The 23,904-nt window shown below is 25.8% G+C and overlaps 3 protein-coding genes across 6 annotated transcripts; 1 reads left to right on the plus strand and 2 right to left on the minus strand.

Moving 5' to 3' along the window:
- Nucleotides 1–2,145: 2,145 nt before the first annotated feature.
- Nucleotides 2,146–8,529, minus strand: LOC126896219 (methionine--tRNA ligase, cytoplasmic). Of its 3 annotated transcripts, none has more exons than XM_050668810.1 (13): nt 8,316–8,529; nt 8,097–8,213; nt 7,250–7,453; nt 7,104–7,193; nt 6,691–7,042; nt 6,387–6,606; nt 6,115–6,328; nt 5,805–6,041; nt 5,558–5,741; nt 4,986–5,150; nt 4,728–4,880; nt 2,454–2,615; nt 2,146–2,338 (listed from the first exon to the last, which is right to left on the minus strand). In XM_050668810.1, exons 1-13 carry the CDS (start codon nt 8,423–8,425, stop codon nt 2,216–2,218), a joined length of 2,331 nt encoding a protein of 776 aa, XP_050524767.1. In that variant the 5' UTR covers nt 8,426–8,529; the 3' UTR covers nt 2,146–2,215. The 3 variants fall into 3 exon arrangements, with proteins under 3 accessions (XP_050524767.1, XP_050524768.1, XP_050524769.1); XM_050668811.1 differs by having other exon boundaries at nt 8,291–8,478; XM_050668812.1 differs by lacking the exon at nt 4,728–4,880 and having other exon boundaries at nt 8,316–8,528.
- A 2,720-nt stretch (nt 8,530–11,249) lies between these two features.
- LOC126896508 (phosphatidylinositol 5-phosphate 4-kinase type-2 alpha) lies at nt 11,250–23,018 on the plus strand. 2 transcript variants are annotated; one of them, XM_050669357.1, is made up of 9 exons: nt 11,250–11,716; nt 13,145–13,242; nt 13,320–13,430; nt 17,988–18,140; nt 18,968–19,106; nt 19,640–19,770; nt 21,527–21,695; nt 21,898–22,192; nt 22,604–23,018. In XM_050669357.1, the coding sequence occupies exons 1-9, from the start codon at nt 11,588–11,590 to the stop codon at nt 22,789–22,791; spliced, it is 1,413 nt and encodes a 470-aa protein (XP_050525314.1). In that variant the 5' UTR covers nt 11,250–11,587; the 3' UTR covers nt 22,792–23,018. The 2 variants fall into 2 exon arrangements, with proteins under 2 accessions (XP_050525314.1, XP_050525315.1); XM_050669358.1 differs by lacking the exon at nt 17,988–18,140 and having other exon boundaries at nt 11,253–11,716.
- A 113-nt stretch (nt 23,019–23,131) lies between these two features.
- On the minus strand, nt 23,132–23,865 carry LOC126896549 (CDGSH iron-sulfur domain-containing protein 3, mitochondrial). Its single transcript, XM_050669451.1, has 3 exons — nt 23,716–23,865; nt 23,486–23,659; nt 23,132–23,422 (listed from the first exon to the last, which is right to left on the minus strand). The coding sequence occupies exons 1-3, from the start codon at nt 23,767–23,769 to the stop codon at nt 23,243–23,245; spliced, it is 408 nt and encodes a 135-aa protein (XP_050525408.1). The 5' UTR covers nt 23,770–23,865; the 3' UTR covers nt 23,132–23,242.
- Nucleotides 23,866–23,904: the final 39 nt, after the last annotated feature.

Raw genomic sequence — 23,904 nt, forward strand, 5'->3', positions numbered from 1 at the left:
ATAAGTTTTAAAGAAAAATTTTGATACCAAAAACTCTTATTTTATTTCAGTAGTAACGATTATACAGCATTTTGAAGTTTGTAAAATTTTGATTTTTTTTTTTACAATTTTCCTATCAAATGTTAGTCAAATGTCAAATGTTTGGTATCAAATCTTAGTCCACATTATGTAGAGTACTAAAGTAAACACTGCCTTATTACGTTTTTTACTGGTTACAATAAGCTATTTCTTTTCCATGGATAATAACGTTTATAGCGCTTTCTACAGAAATTATTATCTATAATCTTTATTACAAAAGTTAGAAACATTATCGTATGTCAACTACAAGTGTTCCATGGTTAGCCAATTTAAAAGTAATAACAATCATTAATGTGCGTGTTCCATCATTGTTATCATATTATTATAGAATAATCCTTATCAGGAGATTTGATAATAAATTCACTTGTTCACTATTATTTATGTTTAAATTTATGATATATGAACTTATTTAATTAAAAACTCAACATATTTTAGATGTTTCTAGAATTTATTTTAATTATCTCAATAATACTATTACTTGTTTTTTCATGTCAATTACAAATGTTAATAATTTGCATGGAAAAGAATACGTGTACTATACCGAGATGAGACAATTCGCTTAAGTTTTGTTCAGGACACCTCATACTATTTAACAAAAAATTTTACGCCGGCTGTCGACCTGACGCAACTTCATTAGTCAAGGGGTTGGGTTGTCTTAAAAACTTATCTATAAAATCTTATAAAAATTAATTTTTATAATATCTTTTTGTAATTGCGAAAAAAACATATTTTATTTATATAGTTCTTTATTATAAATATTTATTAAAAATAAAAAAAAGTATATTATGTAGATCATAAATTCTATGAGTTGTCAGTTAGACCTGTTCCACCCTGTATATAATGCAATTAATAATTATTTAATCGGTGAATCACGGTAATAAATTTTAATTTAAAACTTAAAAGTACTTATAGCTCAACTTGCAAGTTTGAAATTGACATCATTAAATAAAAAAAACCCAGCACAGTGGGGTCGTGGCACAGTTGGGTCCAGTATAGATGATATCTGACAGTATTAAAATCACTATCATAAAAAACGCTTCGATGCAAATTTGTAGTGTTTAAATTAAAAAAAAAATTTGTCAATATAGTAGGTCAAGTGAAAGCTGAGAAAATAAATGATGGCTACAAAAAAAAACCACATAGTACAATAATATTAATATGAATTTCTTCTCACGAGAGGAGACTACAGTAATGGGATCTTTGATATTTAATGAAGTTATTGAATCTAAATGAGATAAAAATCAAATGAGTTTAACATTTTTTTCTAACTCAAAAAGAATTCAGAAAAATTTCAGTGTCACAGGTGTGAAAAACTCAAGTGTTACCGTCTCAGAAACCATACGTCTCATTCGTCACTTAATAAAAATTGAAATTTAGCTAGTTCAAATTTTAAAGTTATTTTTTTCGACTTCAAAGAAACAAAAAAAATTAAATATGTTTAACTTTTTATACTATGTCAATTAGATTGATATAATATTTATGAAAATCAGTGTAATCCCCTTATATTTATATACTTCTTTCATTCGACATACTTTTTTTTTAAATTAGACTATTTCCCTTAATACAGGGGGGGTTCAAAATATAAAAATGCATATAGAAAGTAGAACTTTTTCAACTTAATTTTTGAAAGTGTTCCGGAAATACTGACACTTTTATATATATCTTTAATTAGAGCTTATGTAATATACTTTAAAATTAAAAAAAAAATTTTGGACTTTATTTTGTTTTCATGGTGAAAACAGTCATCAAAGTTAATAAAAAAAATATGATTTTTGTAAAAATATTCTTTTTTATATTTTTAACTTTATATCATTGTCTGATTAAATCTATACTGAACCCAACTAAGTCACATTCCCACTGAGCTGGGTTTTTTAAATAATAAATCTTTCTTGAGCTGCTTCATACAAAAAATTGATCATCTATATCAGATGTTTGTAGACTTATTTTCAATGTAACAGATCAACTTTAATGGAGATTGACTGATATTTTACTGCTTTTATGCAAATGTCATTAAAGATAATTCATTTTTATTTATGATTAGAGTAACATGGATTTACTCAAAATAAATATAATTTAATAAAGATTTTTTTAATTCAATCATTTAATGAGTTACAAATTATTTTGCTTAAGATTTATTTTAACCCTCAGATTGTCTTTTTTTTAAAGATAATTTTGTTTTTAACTGCAATAATATATCAATTTCTGGCTGTAAAATGTTTTTCTCGACTTTGGATGCTTTCAGCTCTCGAACTTTGGTTCCCTAAACATTTTTAAAAATAGTAAGTTTACAAGCAGTAGTAGAATTAAATTTTTTTTGAAATATAAAACAAAATAATAAGTAAGGCTTTTGATGAATAAAATATGACACTACATACTTGTTGTACAATTTTATCTTCAAGTTCTTCTACTGATTCTGTGCAACTTGAGGCAATTTTCATTTGTTCCAAACTTTTTTTTATTTGCAGTAACGCTTTAATGTATGGTTCTAAGTCATTTTTTTGAGTTCCGTTTTGTTTTAAAGTTCGAACTAAATTACCCTATCAATATACATAATATACAATATTTTTGTTTAAACTTCTAAAAAAACTATCTTAAATGTATTTTGTATATAAAGGATCAGGTTTCTTGGCTGTAACTTATAGAATTAAACAATTATTCACTGTTTTACATTATTAAAACACTAGAAATTTCATGAAATAATAGTTTCAAATAGAGCAAGAATAGCATAAAAAATCTAGAACGCTGGAGTCGCGGCACGGTGAAGATATAACATAGTTGGGTCAAGTATAAGGATATCTGACAATGATTAAAATCACTACCATAAAAAACGTATTGGTTTTTTATGACATTAATATTCGCAGGTACACAGCATTGTTATTATCAATGGTAGTAAGGCACATTGTTGTGAGTTCATAAATACACTAACTGACTATATAAAAAGTATATCTATTGATAGTCATAATTGATAATAAACAATCCGTGACTGTGACAGCGATGTCATCAAAAACAATATAGCTACCTGTATTTGTAATCATTTGTGTACTTTACAAGTATATTAATTATGTAAATTTCCTATATAGATAAATTAATATTTACCATTATTGAAAACTTTATAATAAGAATACACATTAAAACATTATATATAGTAAAGTAACAAAAGCTTCAGTAAACAGTAATGAATTAATTTAGATGATTTCTTTAAAGTGGACAAAAGCTGTACATAAGATTGCAGCCGAACCGTACCCACATACACACAATTGCAGCACCTCGCTAATAATATACGTTTCTGTATATTGCTAAGACGACGCTGCCAGTCGTCCAAAATAATGTCAACAAAATTATAATTAGATCAAAAGTTATAAGAAACATTAGAACTTGTGGGACACCTTTATGTTTACACATTTTTCATTTTATTTCGACTTTTTGACCAAATCTTTATAGTTGGTTCTTTTAAGTTAAAAATACTAAAGACTCTTATTTTCAACAAATGTTATTTAGTTCGTTCATAATTTATTGAAAATTATTTTAATTATTTTTAATACAATACTTATAACATTTTTCAATAAGAATACTCAGAAAACCTGATTTTGTCATAAACACTACTTGCTACTTGCAAAGTAGGGACATTTTTTCTGCTAAATCAAATTTCTATAGTATTTTTTGAATTAAATGAACTATTAAGATACAGTCGAAAAATTTTTAAGTAACTAAATATTATATTTTTAGATCACCTTAATCTACTGGTTTTAATTATATAATTATATATTAATAATTCAAAAATATATGTAACTAAAGATAACAAAAAAAAAAAAAAATGTTTAAATATATTTATTTTGTAAGTAATTGAGTGGGTTATGATAAAAAAATCAACCTGTAGAGTAGTTACTATAGAGGAAATTTCGATCATGTCTTTAAAGTATATAATTTGTGACTTTTTAATATTGTACTTAAAAACAATTTCAACTAAAATATTAAACTAGGAAAAAAAATTAAAACCTTTTTTAAGCTATTATAAGTGCGTCATTTAAACTAATAAGGTCTAATAAGGAACTATATTTCTAATAAGGAAAATATTCAATGAGATATACCAAGTTAATAAAAAAAAATAGAAAGACTATTTTGATGTGTTTAAAAGCCCTAGACTTGATGTATTGTATGAAAGTTATTTATTTCTACAATACAAAATTGTATGCTGTATACTGTTGAACTAATGTTGTATATGTAGTTTCTTTATCAGACATGGGATACATGATAATTTTTATGAACACATTGTTATCCAGAATTTGTTGAAAATTTGCTTTCAATAATAATGTATCAATTAAACTAGGGATTGGCTTGGGCTATTGGTAGAAACATATATTTCGGCACAAGGGGTGTTAGATATGATTCTCAGAGTGCCAACGAGATTATTCTTCTAATTTTCTCATTAGTGGTATCTGGTCTCTGGTGCAAGCCAGTCATAATACCCATCCCATTCATCATTAGCTTAACCAAGAACCATCTGACATATGAAAAAGGACCACCACCCTCTCTAACATGTTAAGTTCAGGAAATAGAAAGATATAAAACTGAACATTTATAATGTGTCAATTAGACTGATAAAAAAAAAAAAATGAATTATTGTTTTTCCAAAAATCAATATTACACACCAAAAGAAGATCATATAATGGTTTGAATCCATCCAAATTTGTACTTTTTTGATCAACTCTAAGAAGCCACCTCAAAAGCACATTTAAAGAACATGGAAAAATGGGATGTTTGTGTAAAATTTTGGGTTGCGCTCTTTTATCTTCTTTTGATGTCTATGCATAAAAAACAAAACACACTGAAACACTTTTTCTTCAGAACTTTGAGACTTATGCAATTTCTTAAACAAGTTATTAATTTATAATAAAAATTAACCCTACTTGTTTTGATGCTGCTTCTTCTAACTTTTCAATGCTGGTACATAAATTAATATCCAATCCAGGAGCAAATGCAGGTTCTTTTTCTGGAGTTTTTTGTTTTCCAGCAAAACGAGCTTTTAGTTTATTTACAACAGTTTGCTCAATTTTTTCAAAAAGTGGAGATGGCTAAACCAATGAAATATAAAATTTTATACTAAAACTCTATTTTGTAATTGAACAACAATTAAAGAAAAAAGACAAAAATTGAGTATTAGATTTCTTAACTATTTATTTTTTACTTATTATATAAATTAAGTTAAAATATTTATAGAACAAATTTTAGGGAATTGAAAATTTCAACTAGAGATAAAAGGAAAATTTTTACTTATTTCACTCTCCTCTTAAAATAATAGTGAATTTTTAATAGTTTTTAGAGCAAAAAAAAAAATCATTAAAGTTATATATTTTGTAAAAAAATTTTTGCTTGTGTCACTAGTGTTGTAATTGATCTTTTTTATTAGTTTGGGCTATTGGTTTTCAGAGGGAGGTTTTAACACAATCTAGTTTTATTTAAATTATTTATTTAAATTTACTTTTCCAATTTTGTGTCCAGACTTCAAAAGATTTGATACAAAATCATTTAATAAAAATGAAGTAATATTGACATTGAGCTGTTCACCAATTGTTTTAACAGTTTGAGGCATGTAAGGTTGTAACATTATTGCTAATAAACAAACTATGTTACAGCTTAAACCAATAACAGTACCAGCTCTACTCCTAAAATCATAATTTTTGTAATAAAATTGATTGAAATTATTATAATTAAGTTTAATTTTTTACTTTTCTTTAGCAGATCCTTTTACCAGAACCCATGGTTTTTGAAATTGCATATATTGATTACCATGACGAGAAATAGAAAGTACGAGACGTAAACCATCTCTTAGCTTAGCTTTATCCAATACATTAATATATTCTTGTAGATCACGAGTTACTAATGCCAATAATGTCAGTTCATCTTTTTCTAATTCTATATCTGGTATGATACCATTGAAAAATTTGTCAAGGAATGATAATGCCCTATAAAAATATTTAAAAAATGTTCATAAAATTGTATTACAAATAGAGTATAAATGTATAATATAAATCATACCTATTACAAAAATTACCCAAATTATTTAACAGTTCAGAATTATTTTTAGTAGCAAGATCTGCCCAGCTAAATGAACTATCTTGAGATTCAGGTCTGACAAATAATAAATAAAACCTAAATACATCAGCAGATAAACCTGTATCACGAGCATCATTACCAAAAACTCCAATTCCACGAGATTTAGAAAATTTACTATCTTCATAATTTAAATATTCTGTGAAAAATTATAATTAAATTATTATATTAGCAATAATTAAATCAATAAACATTACCTGTGGCCATTATATGATTAACCATAGTATAATTTTGTTCAGTTGCCATAAGCGTTGCTGGAAACATAACAGAGTGAAATGGTACATTATCCTTTGCCATGAATTGGTAATATGTAATATTGACATCATTTTCAGGTTGCCACCATTTGCGCCATTCAGGAGTATGAGATGCAGTCATACTCATATAGCCAATAGGTGCATCAAACCACACATAAAATACCTGCAGTTATAATATGCGTTTATTTATTCCTATTTAATATTAATAATTAATTTTAATTGTCAATAAAATATGTTTAAAGTATACTTTTGACTTGAATTCATCAAGAGGAACTGGAATACCCCATTTCAAATCTCTAGTAATACATCTTTCTTTTAAACCATCTTTCATCCATGATTTTGTAATTACTTTTGCATTGTATGACCACTTATCACCAGATTTTTCAACCCATTTATTCAATTTATTTTCTATTTTAGGTAAATTTAAAAATAATTGTTGAGAATTCCGAATAACCGGATTTTTTTGACAAGTTTTACATCTAGGGTTTAATAACTCAGTTGCATTAATCAAATGACCACAGCCATCACACTGATCACCTCTAGCATCTTCGTGACTACACCGAGGACATGTTCCTTCAACAAATCTATCTGCTAAAAATCTAACAAAACAATTCAATAGTAAGAAAAATGTTATGTAAAAAAAAGTAAAACCATACAAACCGATCACAGTTTTCACACAAAAGTTGTTCCATAGAAGCAGTTGTAGTATAACCATTATTATAAACTACTTGAAATATTTCTTGAACAATTCTGTTCAAATCAAGATAATATGAGAATTAAACAGTAAAAATTATTATTGCTTTTACCCAATTTGTTTAGGTGATGTAGTTCTGCCAAAGTAATCAAAACCAATATTAAACCATGAGTAAATTTCTTTATGAATTTCAAAATACTTGTCACATATTTGCTGGGGTGTTAAACCTTCTTCTAATGCTTTAGTCTCAGTAGCAGTACCGTATTCATCTGTACCACTAATATATAAAGTATTCCAACCACGAAGCCGACAATACCTAGCAAGAAAAAATAATATTTAGCTATATTGTCTACTAAACTAAATAATTTATGAAACACTCATATAATGTATGACTTTGTAAGTGATGTAATACCTGTTTTGTTAATATCTTCCATCATATTATGATGGAAGATGTACTATTAAAGAAATTTCAGCTTTGCATTATTAATATGATTTTTGAAGATAGTTTAATTTGGGCTTATAGTAGTACAGGAATCTTAAAGTACCCTTTTAATTAAGCAAATAGCATAATTTATTTTCTTTAAATAAGTCAAATGGAAACAAATTAAGTTAACTTAAAAAATCAAACAATTTAATTAGAATACAAATTCAGTTTAAAACCATTATATATAAGTGCCCATAGTATATCTTAAAATGGTAAATTAATACAATGGGAATATTTATTTATAATTTAATATCCAGAAAAATTACTCAATCTTACTGAGAAACACTTTTATGGAAGCTGAAACATATGAACTTTGTTTTATATTGATCTATTCATGTATTTATAAAATGACTTATGACTTATGAGAAAAATGTTAATAAGAATCTTATTAGTATTGTGGCAGATAAAAATACTAATGGCTCCTCTAAAGCACTGTGTATGTTATATAAATGATTTCTAAGTTTATTAGTTTTACCTTGCAAAAACATCAGCAGACAATACACAACCAATTATATTTCCAAGATGAGGAACATTGTTAACATACGGAAGAGCTGAAGTTACAAGAATATTAGTTTCCCCTTTTTTGGGTAACCTAAAAATAAAAAAATAGAACTTATGTTTTAATGTTTATTTGTTGAAAGTGTCAAATTCGGGTGTTTAAATAAATACATAAAAATGTGCAAGGTGTTCTTACGATGAGTTTTCATTTTGTATGTAATTTGAATTCCTGATACTCGTTTTATTAAGCCATGAATCTTTTACATTCATCAATTCAGAGTTATCCAACTCAGTGACAGCAGACATTATTATAAATTGAGTTTATCCAAAAATTTAAAAAATTATAATATCCACAATTATTTGAATTAACCTACTTCTACTAATAATAATACTTGGCAGTATTTCTTATCATGGAGTTTTTTAAGGTTATCACTTTAAGTGAAATAACGGGGAAAAAATTACAGTAAGCTTAATATAAGATATGAATCGATTTTTTAGACAAAATTATTAAATAAAATTTTTAAAGCTACAATAATACAAAAGACTAATAAAAACACATAAGAATTAAAAAATATTTGACAACTGATTTGCTAATTTTAACTCTAAAAAATCACGAAATATCAAAAAAAGTTTAAAAAAACACACTCAACTCTAAATTATTATAACATTATAAAATTCATAAAAATAATCTTACTAGTGTTTTAGGGAATCCAAAGCAAATTTTTCTGATAATTTTTTAATTAACATTTAGGAATTGTGATGACTGGTGGTATTCAATTTTGCTGCCTCCAATAACCTTTTAATTTTGCTTATCAAAAAATTGTTCTGAAATTTGTTATTTAAATGAACAAAAGTAAGGTCCTCAACTCTAATTTACAATATTTCATAGTAAGTGCCACCCGGGGTAATCACAACTAGTACCCCCTTAAACGGCTATTATGAAACCTTTATGTACCTCAGGAGATAATATCTCTAAATACGACCTGAGGTGGGTACCACAAATATTCTTTATTCAACGACCAATTTTATTTATAAAAATTTAGTCAACGGTGAAAAGTAATAACTATAATTTTAGATTTAGTCAAAGCATTCGATTCTGTTGATCACAAAGGATTATTTAACATTTTACCAGACTTTGGAAAAAATGTAGAAAGTTTTTGTTAGTGTTCTGGTTAACTAGACAACAGGACACAAATAATATTCGAAGCAAAAAAATATACAAATTATGATGGTCTATATTGTTATATTTTTTTCACTATCGATCGCATTTGATCAGAGGTTAAAATGGAAACGCAGAGGGACTCAGTCTTACTATCTATAATGATTGTTAAAATGAGCCACCTTTAACAAATTATTTGTAAAGTACACCGGAATGTTACAATTATAACCAAATATTAGTCAGTATAATTCAGAATTTTGTTGAGATTTTAATCTTGGTTTTTAATTATTTTTTTATCAATTGTTACTTTACTTTTATAAAATTTATTTAATACAAATTATGGATTATTTAATTTATGTGTAAAAGAAAATTATTTTATTAGTTATTGTAAATAAAGTATATGGTTCTGTAGTTATTTTATGGTATTAATATTACGGTTTTATACGCATTTATTATTAAGAATCAATTATCATGCGTAGAATTTGAATTTTTTCTTGTACAATTTAAAGCACTTTAAACACTACATTTTTATGATATAAATATCTGTTGTGGTTTATCTAGGTGATTTTTTTAAATAACAACCATATTTTACACATACTTACCACAACATATTATAAACAATTCCATACATTTTATATTCCCAATTTTAAAGATGTTATTTAATATGAATTTACATATGACGTACAACTCAACAATTATGAGTTGAAAACATTTAATTGAATTATTGTGATCAGATAATTATTTTCAATAATTATATTAATCCTAACCGACAAGATATGTTGTTTACGACAAAATGGTTTTTCTTTAATATGATTAATGAATAGTAATAGACCACTATTAGAACTGTATATGTATTACAATATCAGTACCAAAAAGGACTAAATTAGGCGATATGTTCGGTGTCTTGAAAAGGTGTCCAGAGATTAATGGCGGCTTTAATATAATGTAATTTGAATAGTCTTCGCGCAATTGCGACCAGACAACTCTGCGGCCACAAACCGCGAATATTTAGTCATATTTTGTGCTTTAATTTAACTAAAATCTACCAAAGTCAGCTACCATATTATTTTGAATGGCAGCTAATTTCATAGGGAGGATATCCTTTGGCCTGTCCATAGTACCATTATTAATGATCATATTTTCAAAAAAGTATGTTGTAACAAAGACATATCTTTATCAAGTATAAAGGGTGTTCAGTAAGTTAGGAAAGAGGTTTTCATTGTTTATAACAATTGTTTCCTTACTGAAAACTCTGTAAATACTTGTCTTATTTTAGATAATCGTTCGTTAGTATATTATATAAGCTTAAATTTGTTGTTTAATGTAGGTTTGGAGAAGTTATATTTTTTTGGAATATTATAAAAAATTAAAAAAAAAATGTGTGACATCTTCTTTAATTATAATTTCATCAAATGAGCTACAGTTCCTTTGATACGGTTTTTGGAAGTAAGATTTTTTCTATGGTAAAAATAATAAAGATGATTATCATCGTTCCATAATTTATTATAAAAATGAAAATATTTTCATTATGTGAAATTAAAGTTATTTCGTAAAAATCTGTTTAGTTATCTCTATTTACTTATTAATACAAAAGGTTCATTAAAAAAGGGGTTGGGTCGGTTTAATGCTCCAATCATTATAAGTTACTGTTTTATAAAACCATGGTTTGAACACCTCATCTCTTGGTAGGTCAACTCTGAGTTGGCCTGAAGTAAAGTTATAAATTTATGAATGATACAATTTAAAATTTTATAAGTATCCCCAATAATCGACTTATAAATGTTGGTCTAAATTAATTTTGGGGAGGTTTTATAATAATAAATTTGGGTTCCTAATTCCTGAAATATGCAACCTAACATACGTGGTATCTTTAGTGGTAGCTTCTTGTTATCAATGGTATATAGCTAAAAAATATCAATTAATCGAAAGTAGCTAACTTCATACGTATATTTATTTAGATTTTTATATTATTTATATTACCGTAACTACTTAAAATTGTGCTATTTCATTTAAGATTGTAGATTACAGTTCATTAAGTATAATTATACATTGTGTTAAAACTAAATTTTCAAAACTACATAGTTGTTTTAGAGTTTAATCATTGTATTTAAAATAATATTCAATCATTCTAAATGATAGTTATTGAATAATTTGCTATCAGACGTGTTCTATCGCATTTTTTTGCGAATGATGCCTGTCGGCTAGAACACTTGTCTTATAGCATTCTCTTCGTATTTTTGGTTTAGGCTTTCAACTGTTACTATATATACTTATTTAAGTGTCAATAGTTTAAGTGAACAACAACTAAAATGAGTGTTGTGCAAGGTGGTTTGAGCAAGCTTAAAAAGAAACATATCGGTGTGAAGCGACAAAAAGTCAAGTTGTTCCGTGCTAATGAACCATTACTTTCTGTTCTTATGTGGGGAGTTAACCATACTGTATGTATATATATGGACAACTATAATATAAATTTGATATGTAATTTATGTTAATTTTTATTTAAGTTGAGTGGTGATATATTATTAAAGAAGTTTTTACGTATGAATGTCAAACATTAATAAAAAGTCCATTTATACAATGTGATATATAATGTTAATTGTGGACAAAATTTATGTAATAGTTAAAAAGAGGCTTGCTTATTGTCATTAAAGTAACTTATAATGAATTTTTTCATAATGCAGTCATTTTATTCGAAAAAGCTATTTCTGGTTTTTCATTTATTGAACTCAAAATATGATAGCAGTATTTTGTACTATTCCAAATACTACCATGGATTTCTAAAGCTGCTATATAAATGGTATTTTATAATGTTATATGTTGTTATCTTTTTAAATCATTAAAATATATAGGTGTGCCATAAGAAAATAAAAAATTGATTTTCATAGGTTACTCTAATGTTCATTTGATACATTGCCTTTTAAAATTTTAACATTTAGAATTTGGATTCTGGTATTGGGATAATGATAGTCTTAATAAGTTAGTGTTAATAGGATAGAAATTATAGCATTAAATAATCATTGCCTTCTATAATATAAGACAAATTGAGGTCTTATAATGATACATATTTATGGATTATCTTTATAATTATTTTAGTTGGTATAATTTAAGTGACTTGTTTGATTTTAAGCATAAATTAATATTTTTAGGAAAAATTATTTTATTCCTTTTTTCTCAATAAATTAATATTTTTGAGTATACAATAGCTGCTATAGTTTAAATTAAAATAATTTAACATAAAATAATAAATATTGTAAATTTGATTGTTTTAGTTTTACTTGTGTTATATATGAGTTAGAATATAATATTAGTGTTTTAAGTATTATTTAGAAGTGCAGGGTATATAAAAAAAACAATGTGAGTCGTTTTTTTTAAAAATACACATTTTGGTGTTATAAAATTATTATTGTCATAATTTATTTATCAAGCCATTAAACTAGTGAAAAATATAGGTTAGTAGACAGTTAAAGATATAGAAAGTTTAGGTGTACTGTATTAAAACTACTGGATTAAAATGAATGATGTTAATTAAATTAAATTTAAATATTACAATGATAATAATAATTATTATTGTGATATAATGTTAACTGTTTATAAAATAAAGTTTTCAAAAATTTATATTTTTCAAGAACATTACACACTTTTTTCTATTGTGATTACTTGGCTGATTTTAGGTGACAAACTTGGTTTTTTTTAATTTATTTGTTTTAAAAAATTTTTTTATAGTTTTAAAATTTAAAAACTATTTTATCAATTAACAAAAAAGTAACTTGTATTAAAGTTCTTTATAATACTAACATTATTTATTTAATTAAAATTATTACTATAATTTAAATATATCTACAAAAAACTTATTTTATGGTTTTCAGATAAATGAACTAAGTCATGTTACAATACCAGTTATGTTATTACCTGATGATTTCCGTGCTTATTCAAAAGTCAAAGTTGACAATCATTTATTTAATAAGTTACTATCTTAATATTTAATTTAAGTTTTGTTTATATTCTTGAGTTTAATTCTATTGTTACATTTATTTATTTTAGAGAAAACATGCCTAGCCACTTCAAAATCAAAGAATATTGCCCTTTGGTATTTCGTAATCTTAGGGAACGTTTTGGTATTGATGATTTGGATTATAAAGAATCAATGACAAGGTGTGTATTAATTTTTTTAAAAATTTAAAAAAGTAGTTGGTTAATAATTTGAATGGTAAAGAATTTGGATTTAAATTAAAAATAAATCATTAATTTGGTTTTCATATTCTATTTCGATAAGCCATAAATTATTGATAATGAATATTACCAATAAAAATTTTATATACCGGTGACTGAAAATTTATGTTAGTAAAATTTTGTTGAATATAAAAATATATGAAACTATTAATAGACTTGAATTATTTAAGTTTTCATGTATAAAAATCTTATCTAATCCAAATAGTAATTTTAAAATGTAATATTATAAAAACATATGTTGTAAGTATGACAATATGTAAATACAGTGAATTTTGTTATTCTTAATAATTAAATATAATTTGCGAATTGATCTCAAACTAAACTCATTGCTAAATTGTAACATGCTGTAAAAGAAGAGCAATCGAGGGTTGCTCTATGATATTATAAACAACACTTTCGATTAAGCAACGATACAGTTAATTGTATAAACTAAATAATAATTGAATAATACAATCTACTGGACACCTAGAGATGTTGTTCATCTAACAGGGAGCTGACTGCTACAAACTAATATTCGTTGGGTTATATCCTGTTATATTAAGTTAAGTTGTAAATATAGTAATGTGACAGTGATAATATGTATCTGAAGTGCTTGTGAGGATCATAAAGAGTAAACTGCAGTCTATATGTATTGTATTTGGCTGACAGCGAATATTTAAATTATTTATGTGTGCAGTTTGCCCTCCTCAGTATTGTTATGTGTTACTGTGTCAATGCCCTAATGTCAAGTTGGCGGTTTATGTTAATTATAGAAAAATGATTAAGCACTATATGTGATTGTATAAATGATATTTTAATTTTTTGAACCAAATAATATTATTCTTTATAAAAATTAAAAATTTTCAAAAGTTTCTGAAAAAATTAGTGTCTTATCCAAAATTGATGGCATTGTATGCCAAATGATGTATTACATACCAAAAATGATTTTTTTTTGTAAAAATCGCCTAAAATTCATTTTTACTGGTTGTTTGATATATGTTTTTCTTTCTGATTTCCTAATTTATAATGAGAAACTCTAATGAAATTACAAAAGCTTAGACCTAATTTCAAAACGGATTTGACTTAACATTGATGTCATTGATATTAATAAAGAGGAATGATTAATGGAAGAATGTTTATAAAATAAACAAAATAATAAAAATATGGTTTTTGGCTTTTCTAAAAAAAATTGTTTAATGGCGCTTACAAAATTTTGTATTGTAACTATCGCTAATGAACAATTATTAGTAGAATATAAATGTTACGGATAATTAAAAAAATTGAATTAAATTTATCTCCATAATCAATATGCAAAAAATAGTATGATTTATATCTTTCGTTGTCTTCTAGGATTTTCTGAGAAATCAAATTTTCAAAAATTATGTTATCAAATGTTATAATACTACAAATTTTTTTGAAAAATATGGATCTATAGTTTTTTATAATTACTATTGAATATGAATCTTGTATTAAGGTGTTTTTAACATTTAAATATTAAATAGCATCTTCTATAAATGTACAAGTGAAACTATTTTTGAAAATTTATTGTGTTTTTTAATACATTTTTTTTATAATAAAATACTATTTTTGAAATTTAATTAACAGTATTGTCCATTGGTTTTCTTAAAACTGGTATATATACTTTAAAAACTCAAGATAAATAATTAGTTTCAACTGATTAAGGTTTTAGGGAAAACAATTTTGACTTAAAGAATTTCAAGAATTAATTTGAGTGATTTTATGCATTTCTTACTATTTAACATACTTAAGTTCTCAATTGATCCCAATCAACAATACTAAATGTAATCACATTTTTATATTCAATTAAATATTTAATATATCAAAATCAATTGGTATTAAATATTACAGTTAGTTATTTTATTTATGAAGATAAATTACAGTAAAATTCAAAAATAATTTAATATAAATAAATTGTTAGATTTATTAAGTTTCTCTTCAATAATCAATGATTTTTCAATAGGTAAATATCTACTTTGCATTATTGAGGTTGTACTGTATTATTTCACCCACTTGTTTAAAATATCCTAAAAAAAAGTTTTTTATATTTGTATTTTAATTTTTCCAAATATTAATATTCTTACCAATGATATTAAATTATATAACCTCTTCTTCTTCTTTCTCGTCTTAATCCCAACTACTTAGGGTCGGCCACCCTTATCCTAAACTTCTACTTGACACGATCTCCTATATCATCTATGCTCACATCAGCTGTCCTCATATCGCATTGAATAGCATCCCTCCATCTCTTTTCTGGTCTTCCTCTAACTCTACTTCTCCTCATAACATGACCAAACCATTTAAGTCTATTTTCTCTCATCTTATCCACGATTGATGTTACATCTATACTCCCTCTTATATGCTCGTTCCATATTCTATCTTCTCTAGTCACTCCACTCATCCATCTAAGCATTCTCATCTCTGATACACTCATTCTCTGCTCTACTTTCTTATCAACCGCCCAGCACTCTGAACACCTACCTCATGTTCTCCTTTGTCAAACTCGTACTCTATATACTCTGTCTTCCATTTATTCTTAAACCCTTTTCTTCAAGAGCTAATCTCCACACCTCTAGTCCTTGATTAATTTCCTCCCTATTTTCTCCTATTAACACTTTATTGTCAGCAAACAACATGCACCACGGCACTTCTCCTTGTATTTATCTAGTAATTTCATCCATCACTACAGAGAATAAGTAAGGGCTTAAAGCAGAACTTTGGTGTACTCCTACTCTTACCCGAAAATCTTCTGTTACTCCTCTTACACTTTTTACCCTGGTACAAGTGCCATAATACATATTTTCTATTATATTAATGTACCTTTTCCTTTTCTCATTAATGTCCATTTTAAACCTCTCTCGGTACTCTATCATATGCTTTCTCCAAATCTATAAATACCATACAGAGCTTTTTCTTCTTTTCCCTAAACTTTTCTATTAGTTGCCTCACACAAAATACTGGCTCCATTGTTGACTTACCAGGCATAAATCCATACCCTCCATGTATTCTTTCATATCCTCTCCTCTCATTACCTACATGTCCATTCATATCTCTACCTATCACCGCATTCTCATTGCCAGGTATCCCTTGCATCACTTCATCCATCTCTCTCCAAAACACTTCCTTGTTTATTTCATCACATCCTACTTGTGGTGTATAGGTACACTCTATCATATGCTTTCTTCAAATCTTTAAATACTATACACAGCTTTTTCTTTTTTTCCCTAAACGTTTCTATTAGTTGCCTCACACAAAATACTGGCTCCATTGTTGACTTACCAGGCATAAATTCAAAGTGGTTTTTAGATACCGATGTATCATTTCTTTTTTTCTTATCTATTACCTTTTCCCAAATTTTCATACTATGACACATAAGCTTTATGCCTCTATAATTTCCACACTCCTGTATGTCATCTTTATCTTTAAATATCGGCACCACAATACTATTCCTCCATTCATTTGGAATTTTCCCTTCTAATAAGATTTTATTTAAAAGTTCTTTCAACGACCTTATGCCAACACCGCCTAATATTTTCCATACTTCTATCGGCACTTCATCTAGTCCTATTGTTTTATTCGTTTTACCGATGTCACAGCCTCCCATACCTCTTTCTCACTAATTAAATTTACCAGGCCCTCATTCAATGAGATATCCTTTAATATCTCTTTTGGGTACTCTTCATTCAGTAATTTTACAAAACACTCATTCCACCTTTTTTTCACATCATCATCGCATATTATTAGGAGAGTGCTTTATTATCAACACTTTTTATACACCTTATATGATAACCTTTAGATCTTTTCTCTCTTTTGAAAGTCTATAGATTTCTTTCTCACCTTCTTTTGTTCCTAGTCTATCATACAACTCATCATACCCCTTAAACTTCGCCTGATTTACTGCACACTTGGTTTCTTTGCACAAGCGTTTATACTCTATCCAATCTTCTCTTCTTTTGCTCTTCTGCCATACTTTGAATTGCTTTTTCTTACTTTCTATGATTTTTTATTCTACTCCTACTCTCATCAACAATCTCCTTTGCAGTATTCTTCACACAACTAGCAAATCTATTCCACACATTATTTATGTCTTCCTCCCCACTTTCTTCTCTTTTACCATCTTATTACCCTCTCATTAATATAACAAGTGGTGTATTGGTATTTAATGATATAATAAAATCTATTTGTTAGTTAAAGTTAAAAATGTTTAGCTGTTATAAATATTGTGAGAGATGATTACTGAAAATACTAAAATTCAGACATTTTTTTTTACTTTAAATAAGGTTTTGACTCTAATGTTTATTGGTCTTTGACTAATTTTACATAACAAATATAATATACATTTTAGATAATCTATTCAGTTTCTGCCAAGTTGATTAGTTATTTTTATTTTATGTATTACGATTTGTGGATAGTAGTGAGCTTTAGAGTAAATATTTGATTGAAACATTGTATGCAATAAAATTGTTTTTGTAATGTATTAAGATTTTCTGAGGAAAGCAGTTATTGTTGTCGTAAAGGCTTATGTAGATCTAATACTATGTATAATCGAAGATCAATGACGGCTCCTAATTTACAATTGGACACACTTAACTTAAGACCTAAGAAATTGAAAATTTATGGTTCTGTAAAAAGAAGGTACATATGAAATGAGGACTAACAAAACTAGTGTTCCCACTAATTTGCTTTATTTTAATTTGTTAACAATTTGATTAACTATTTATTTGTCTGATTTTTTTTTATTAAAAATAACTTATAAAACTGTTCATATAGTTAATAATCAGGAATAAGTCATGCTAGTTATTTTTATATTATTTTATAATTATAACTTATATTTCTTAGAATATAAAGTAACATATATATATATATTGGATTGTAAAATTTTCCCTCTTAACATTTCAAATTAAAAAAAACCAATAAAAGAAAGATTTATTTTATCTTTTCTTGTATATATAAATAAACTATTAATAACTGAATGAACATATGAGATAAATATGAATCATACAAAATGTTTATAGGTACTGTAAATATTGTCTCTTTATTTTACTAAGAATACAAGATCATAAATAATAATTTTAAGTATACTTTATGTAATATTAAAAAAAAATTAGAAAACTTTTTTTAGTATGTGAAAAATTTAAAATATAATACTAGTGTTTTAATTTTTAAATAATTATAAATTAATTATTTGTATTTTAAACGAGTAAACATTTTTAACATTTTTTTACTCGTTTATTATTTAGAACAAAATAAATGTTTTTTTTTTTTTTTCGGAATTTTAATTTCAAATTTAATAATTACACTAACTTGTTAGCTTCATCATTATTATATTTTCTATGTATTCTATCTAAAAACGTTTTGTTTTATTTTGATTTTGTTTGTAATATCACTTAAGCTGAAAATGAACCATTTAACTGTCAATGGCTTAATATATATTTATATATGTATAAACTTTGTTAAAACAGATCACAACCGGTTTCTGCAGATACAACTGGTAAAAGTAACTCAGGATTTTACTATTCTTATGACAAGTTGTTTATTATAAAAACATTAACAAGCGAAGAAGTTGAACGAATGCACTCGTTTTTAAAACATTATCATCCAGTAAGTTTTCTGTTAAATTTTCATTAATACATTTTTAAAAGTCAATTGATACAAATACTTTTTAATCATACAATGCACCATTGTAACCATTGTTTCTATCCTCCCAACTCTTTGAGATTGGTTCTTCCTTAACAACTTGTTGGAATTTTACATCCACTGTTAACCTGACGTAATTTTATTATGAGGGAACCAGTTAGGGGACAAAGTGTGTGTCACTGTTAAAGTTCCCATATGGTCAATTATCTGGGAATTAACAGTAAATAGTGCAGCTGAACATCAGCGCTATGGCAGCGACTGAATAATCTTCTGTGCCATACTAAGCCCCATATTTAATTATATAACTATAGATAAATATATAATTTTAAGGGTAAATTAATGTTTTATTTATATATTTATGTTGCATCACATTTAGAACTTCCACTATTTGAAATACCATAGTAATTTATAAGAATGTATGTACTAGATTTATTATTAATTGTTGCTTTTATTCTTTAAACTAATTAACTTAATTTGATAAAATATTATTATTGTAGTATATTGTTGAAAGGCATGGAAAAACATTACTCCCACAGTATTTAGGAATGTATCGTTTAACTGTTGATGGTGATGAACATTATGTTGTAGCCATGAGAAATGCATTTAGTAATCATTTGGCTACACATAAGTAAGTAATTTTTCAAGTATTCATTACAATTTGTAAACTTATTTACAAATTGTTAGTTGTATTATATAACTAAAACCAGTAGATTAGGGTGATCTAAAAATATAATATTTATTTAATTAAAATTTTTCGACTGTATCTTAATAGTTCATTTAATTCAAAAAATACTATAGAAATTTGATCTAGCAGAAAAAATGTCCCTACTTTGCAAGTAGCAAGTAGTGTTTATGTCAAAATCAGGTTTTCTGAGTATTCTTATTGAAAAATGTTATAAGTATTGTATTAAAAATAATTAAAATAATTTTCAATAAATGATGAACGAACTAAATAACATTTGTTGAAAATAAGAGTCTTTAGTATTTTTTAACTTAAAAGAACCAACTATAAAGATTTGGTCAAAAAGTTGAAATAAAATGAAAAATGTGTAGACATAAAGGTGTCCCACAAGTTCTAACGTTTCTTATAACTTTTGATCTAATTATAATTTTGTTTACATTATTTTGGACGACTGGCAGCGTCGTCTTAGCAATATACAGAAACGTATATTATTAGCGAGGTGCTGCAATTGTGTGTGTGTGGGTACGGTTCGGCTGCAATCTTATGTACAGCTTTTGGACGACCACCAGTGTTGTCCAACCTGTAAAATATTAGTATATTACTATTAAGGGTAATTTATTTTTAAAATTAACTGATTGTCGTTATCGATTGCTAATATAGTATAATTGCTATTATTATTATTTTCATTTCTAATTTCTACTGCAACCATAAAAATAATAATATGTGTTTTATTTTATTATATTTAATTTGACAATTTTTTATAGCTATGATTAGCGGTATTATATTTAAAGTCACATCCCCACCACTAGCACCTACGAGCCGCCATTGATTATGGCATAGTTTGTCATCCTAATTAAATCTATTTAATGATCGGACTATACAGGATGATATTTTTATCATAGCCCACTCAATTACTTATAGAATTATTATAATTTAAACATTTTCTTTTTTGGTTACCTTTAGTTACATATTATTCTTTAATTATTAGCTATGTAATACTTTTTAAGTTCATCCCTTGTGCCTTGTAAGGGAGTCAACTTTATTTTTTCAAATGGGAACACATATTTTTAATCTAATTAATTGTTTGAGTTTTCAATTTAATGGTAAATAGCATTTGAATTTTCATAAAACTTTATTTGTATATTAGATATAAAAATTTAAAGTTCCAAATTTTTGAATTAATATACATGTAAAATACACAAATGATTACAAATACAGGTAGCTATATTGTTTTTGATGACATCGCTATCACAATCACAGAGTGTTTGTGGTCAATTATGACTACCAATAGGTATACTTTCTGTATTGACAGTTGGTGTATTTATAAACTCATAACAATGTGCCTCATTACCCTTGATAATAAATACTGCATTTTATTTACCCTCCTTTATATTTTTAAAAATGAATGGTTATTGTAATAGGGACAAATAAAAAAAACAATATATTTTTATGCGGTGGTAAATTAGACTTTTAAAATTCAATAAATAACCTAAATAAATACCTATAAATCCAAATACATTTTTCTAATAGTTAGTAAATAACTTAAAAATGTCAAATTAGTACTTGTCCACTTTAAAGAAATCATCTAAATTAATTCATTACTGTTTACTCAAGCTTTTGTTACTTTACTATATATAATGTTTTTATGTGTAATCTTATTATAAAGTTTTAAATAATGGTAAATATTAATTTATCTATATAGGAAATTTGATCTCAAAGGTTCTACTGTTGATAGAGAAGCTTCTGATAAGGAGAAAGAAAAAGACTTGCCAACCTACAAAGATAATGATTTTGTTAAAGAACGTACAAAAATATATATCGGTGATGAAGCTAAAGATAAACTTTTAGAAACTTTAGGAGCAGATGTTGATGTTAGTATTGTTATTAAATATTTTAAACAATTGTAATGTTAAAGTTTTTTTTAAATAAATATTTTGTGTATTAAGTTTTATTGTATAATTATATAGATATTATTTAAAATTTTATTCTTTAAATATATTTTATTAAAGTTCATTATTATTTTTTTTTACAAATAATTAATTAAAACATTTTAATTATTTTATTGTTTTGTAGTTTTTGACTGGTTTACATTTAATGGACTATAGTTTATTACTTGGTATACATGACTGTACTCGAGCTGAACGTGAAAGGGAAGAGGCAATTGCTAGTGGTACTGGAGATGTAGATGCAGAAGGAGAAGATGATGAAGATGCTGAAGATAGTGAAGGAGCTGGAAATACAGTGACATGGGCTAATACTCCTCCAGATTCTCCACATAGCTTATTAGCTCGTGAAACTAGTTTATGTACATATGACACAGCTGCCATTATACCTGAACTTGATATTTATGCTATACCAAGCAGTGAAGGTTTGATAAACCATTTTTATAATTATTACAATTTAACTTTTTATTGATTTTTTAAAACTTAATGTACATATGAGTATTGTTTGTTCGCTTCATTGTAAGGGTTTTTTATTATATTCAGTTTTTCATCTAATTTTTTTAACGCTTACAATAGTTTTACTATTTTTTTTTTTATAAAATATAATGTAACATATGATTGACCAGTATTTATTTAATAATCAAAGATATTTTTAAATTTCAATTTCAAATTAAACTGTTTTATTGTACATTAAAGTGAATTTTTTTTTTAATTCATTTTTTGTTCTTTAATGGTCAAATAAATGAAGTTAATTTTTAAGCATTGATGTTTATGTTTGACTGATAATAATGTATGTTTAAAATTTTAATGGATTTATTCATTATATTGTTATGAAGGTGCACCAGTTCGAGAAATTTACTTTATTGCATTGATTGATGTACTTACACATTATGGCGTGAAAAAACAGGCTGCTAAAGCTGCTAAAACAGTGAAATATGGATCAAATGTGGATGGCATTTCAACTTGCGATCCTGAACAATATGGCAAACGTTTCATTGAATTCTTATCAAAAGCCATTGAATAAAATATTTTAAAATAATTTCTTCCATTAAAAAATAAAATAAAAACTAAGTATATAGTATTATTAAATTTTATTCTTAATTTAAATACTAGATTGTTGTTGTATACAATAATTCTGCTTTTTCTAAAAACACTATTATAAATGTAAAAGATTGTATTTTACTTTTTAAATAATTTTTTTTTTTTTAGAGTTTAATAACTGCTGTATTTTTGTTTTTATATTATTATTATAACTTATTGTGTGGCCAAAAGTTAAAACACTATTATTTTATAGTTACCTTAATATTTAAGATTAAGTTCTTTGAAAAAAAAAAATAGTTTAGAATAGCACAAATTACATAATGTAATGCTTTCAAATATTATATGTTTTTATTTACTGTGGAAAATATTTGTCAGTACAAAAAACTATAATCCTTGAAATATATAAAACTATAACAAAAGTAAAAATATCCTAATTAATACTTTTTTATTGCTTCTTGTACATGTAGCTGTTTGTGAGACCCATCACAAAAAGGTCTGTGTTTTGTTTGCTTACAATTGCATAACCAATATTCTTTAGTTTCGGTAACTTGTAATTTTACTGGTTTCATAGTGATCTTAAGTTTTTGATTTTTGTGAGTACCATCACAAAATGGCTGTAGAACAAAAAAAAATTGATTACTTATAGTAAAACAAAAATTTCTATTTCAATAAGCTACTTGAGAATGGCTCATGCCACAAGAACACCAATTGTAAGTCTTGTCTTTATCTAAAGTAATTTTGAATGGACGTTTATCATAAATATTCCCTAATTGAGCCTGTTTTGAAGCTGTATGATAGTCTTCCAATACATTTTTGGGTAAAATGTCATTAATTATCTTAGAATACGTTCTCTAAGAAAAAAAAAGTAATTAATTAGCAATTCTTAAAAACAAATAAAGTAACTTACAAAGTTAAAAAAAAAATTAAGTTTCTGTGACGATTTACTTAGATTAAAAAGCATGGTTAAAAATTTATGATTGACAAATAATAAACATAAAATCTATTTCAACGACTTGAAGATAGGATTCTGTTTTATAGAATATGGGAGTATAAAAATAAAATCATTGATTAGATATATGTGCATCTTATCATTAAC

The sequence above is a fragment of the Daktulosphaira vitifoliae genome, unplaced genomic scaffold (assembly GCF_025091365.1).
Source record: "Daktulosphaira vitifoliae isolate Bord-2020 unplaced genomic scaffold, ASM2509136v1 Scaffold_1, whole genome shotgun sequence".
NCBI classification, from domain to species: domain Eukaryota; kingdom Metazoa; phylum Arthropoda; class Insecta; order Hemiptera; family Phylloxeridae; genus Daktulosphaira; species Daktulosphaira vitifoliae.

What these genes read in the sequence shown, in the direction of transcription:
- LOC126896219 (XM_050668810.1), bottom strand. Translation starts at nt 8,425, where the DNA reads ATGTCTGCTGTCACTGAGTTGGATAACTCTGAATTGATGAATGTAAAA. An exon ending in TCTGCTGATGTTTTTGCAAG is followed by an intron (nt 7,454 to 8,096) that starts GTAAAACTAATA and finishes TTTTCTTGCTAG; the next exon opens with GTATTGTCGGCTTCGTGGTT. An exon ending in AAGATAAAATTGTACAACAA is followed by an intron (nt 2,339 to 2,453) that starts GTATGTAGTGTC and finishes AAAAATGTTTAG; the next exon opens with GGAACCAAAGTTCGAGAGCT.
- LOC126896508 (XM_050669357.1), top strand. Translation starts at nt 11,588, where the DNA reads ATGAGTGTTGTGCAAGGTGGTTTGAGCAAGCTTAAAAAGAAACATATC. An exon ending in GACAATCATTTATTTAATAA is followed by an intron (nt 13,243 to 13,319) that starts GTTACTATCTTA and finishes TATTTATTTTAG; the next exon opens with AGAAAACATGCCTAGCCACT. An exon ending in CTTTAGGAGCAGATGTTGAT is followed by an intron (nt 21,696 to 21,897) that starts GTTAGTATTGTT and finishes ATTGTTTTGTAG; the next exon opens with TTTTTGACTGGTTTACATTT.
- LOC126896549 (XM_050669451.1), bottom strand. Translation starts at nt 23,769, where the DNA reads ATGCTTTTTAATCTAAGTAAATCGTCACAGAAACTTAATTTTTTTTTT. An exon ending in TTAATTTTTTTTTTAACTTT is followed by an intron (nt 23,660 to 23,715) that starts GTAAGTTACTTT and finishes TTTTTTTCTTAG; the next exon opens with AGAACGTATTCTAAGATAAT. An exon ending in GTGGCATGAGCCATTCTCAA is followed by an intron (nt 23,423 to 23,485) that starts GTAGCTTATTGA and finishes TTTGTTCTACAG; the next exon opens with CCATTTTGTGATGGTACTCA.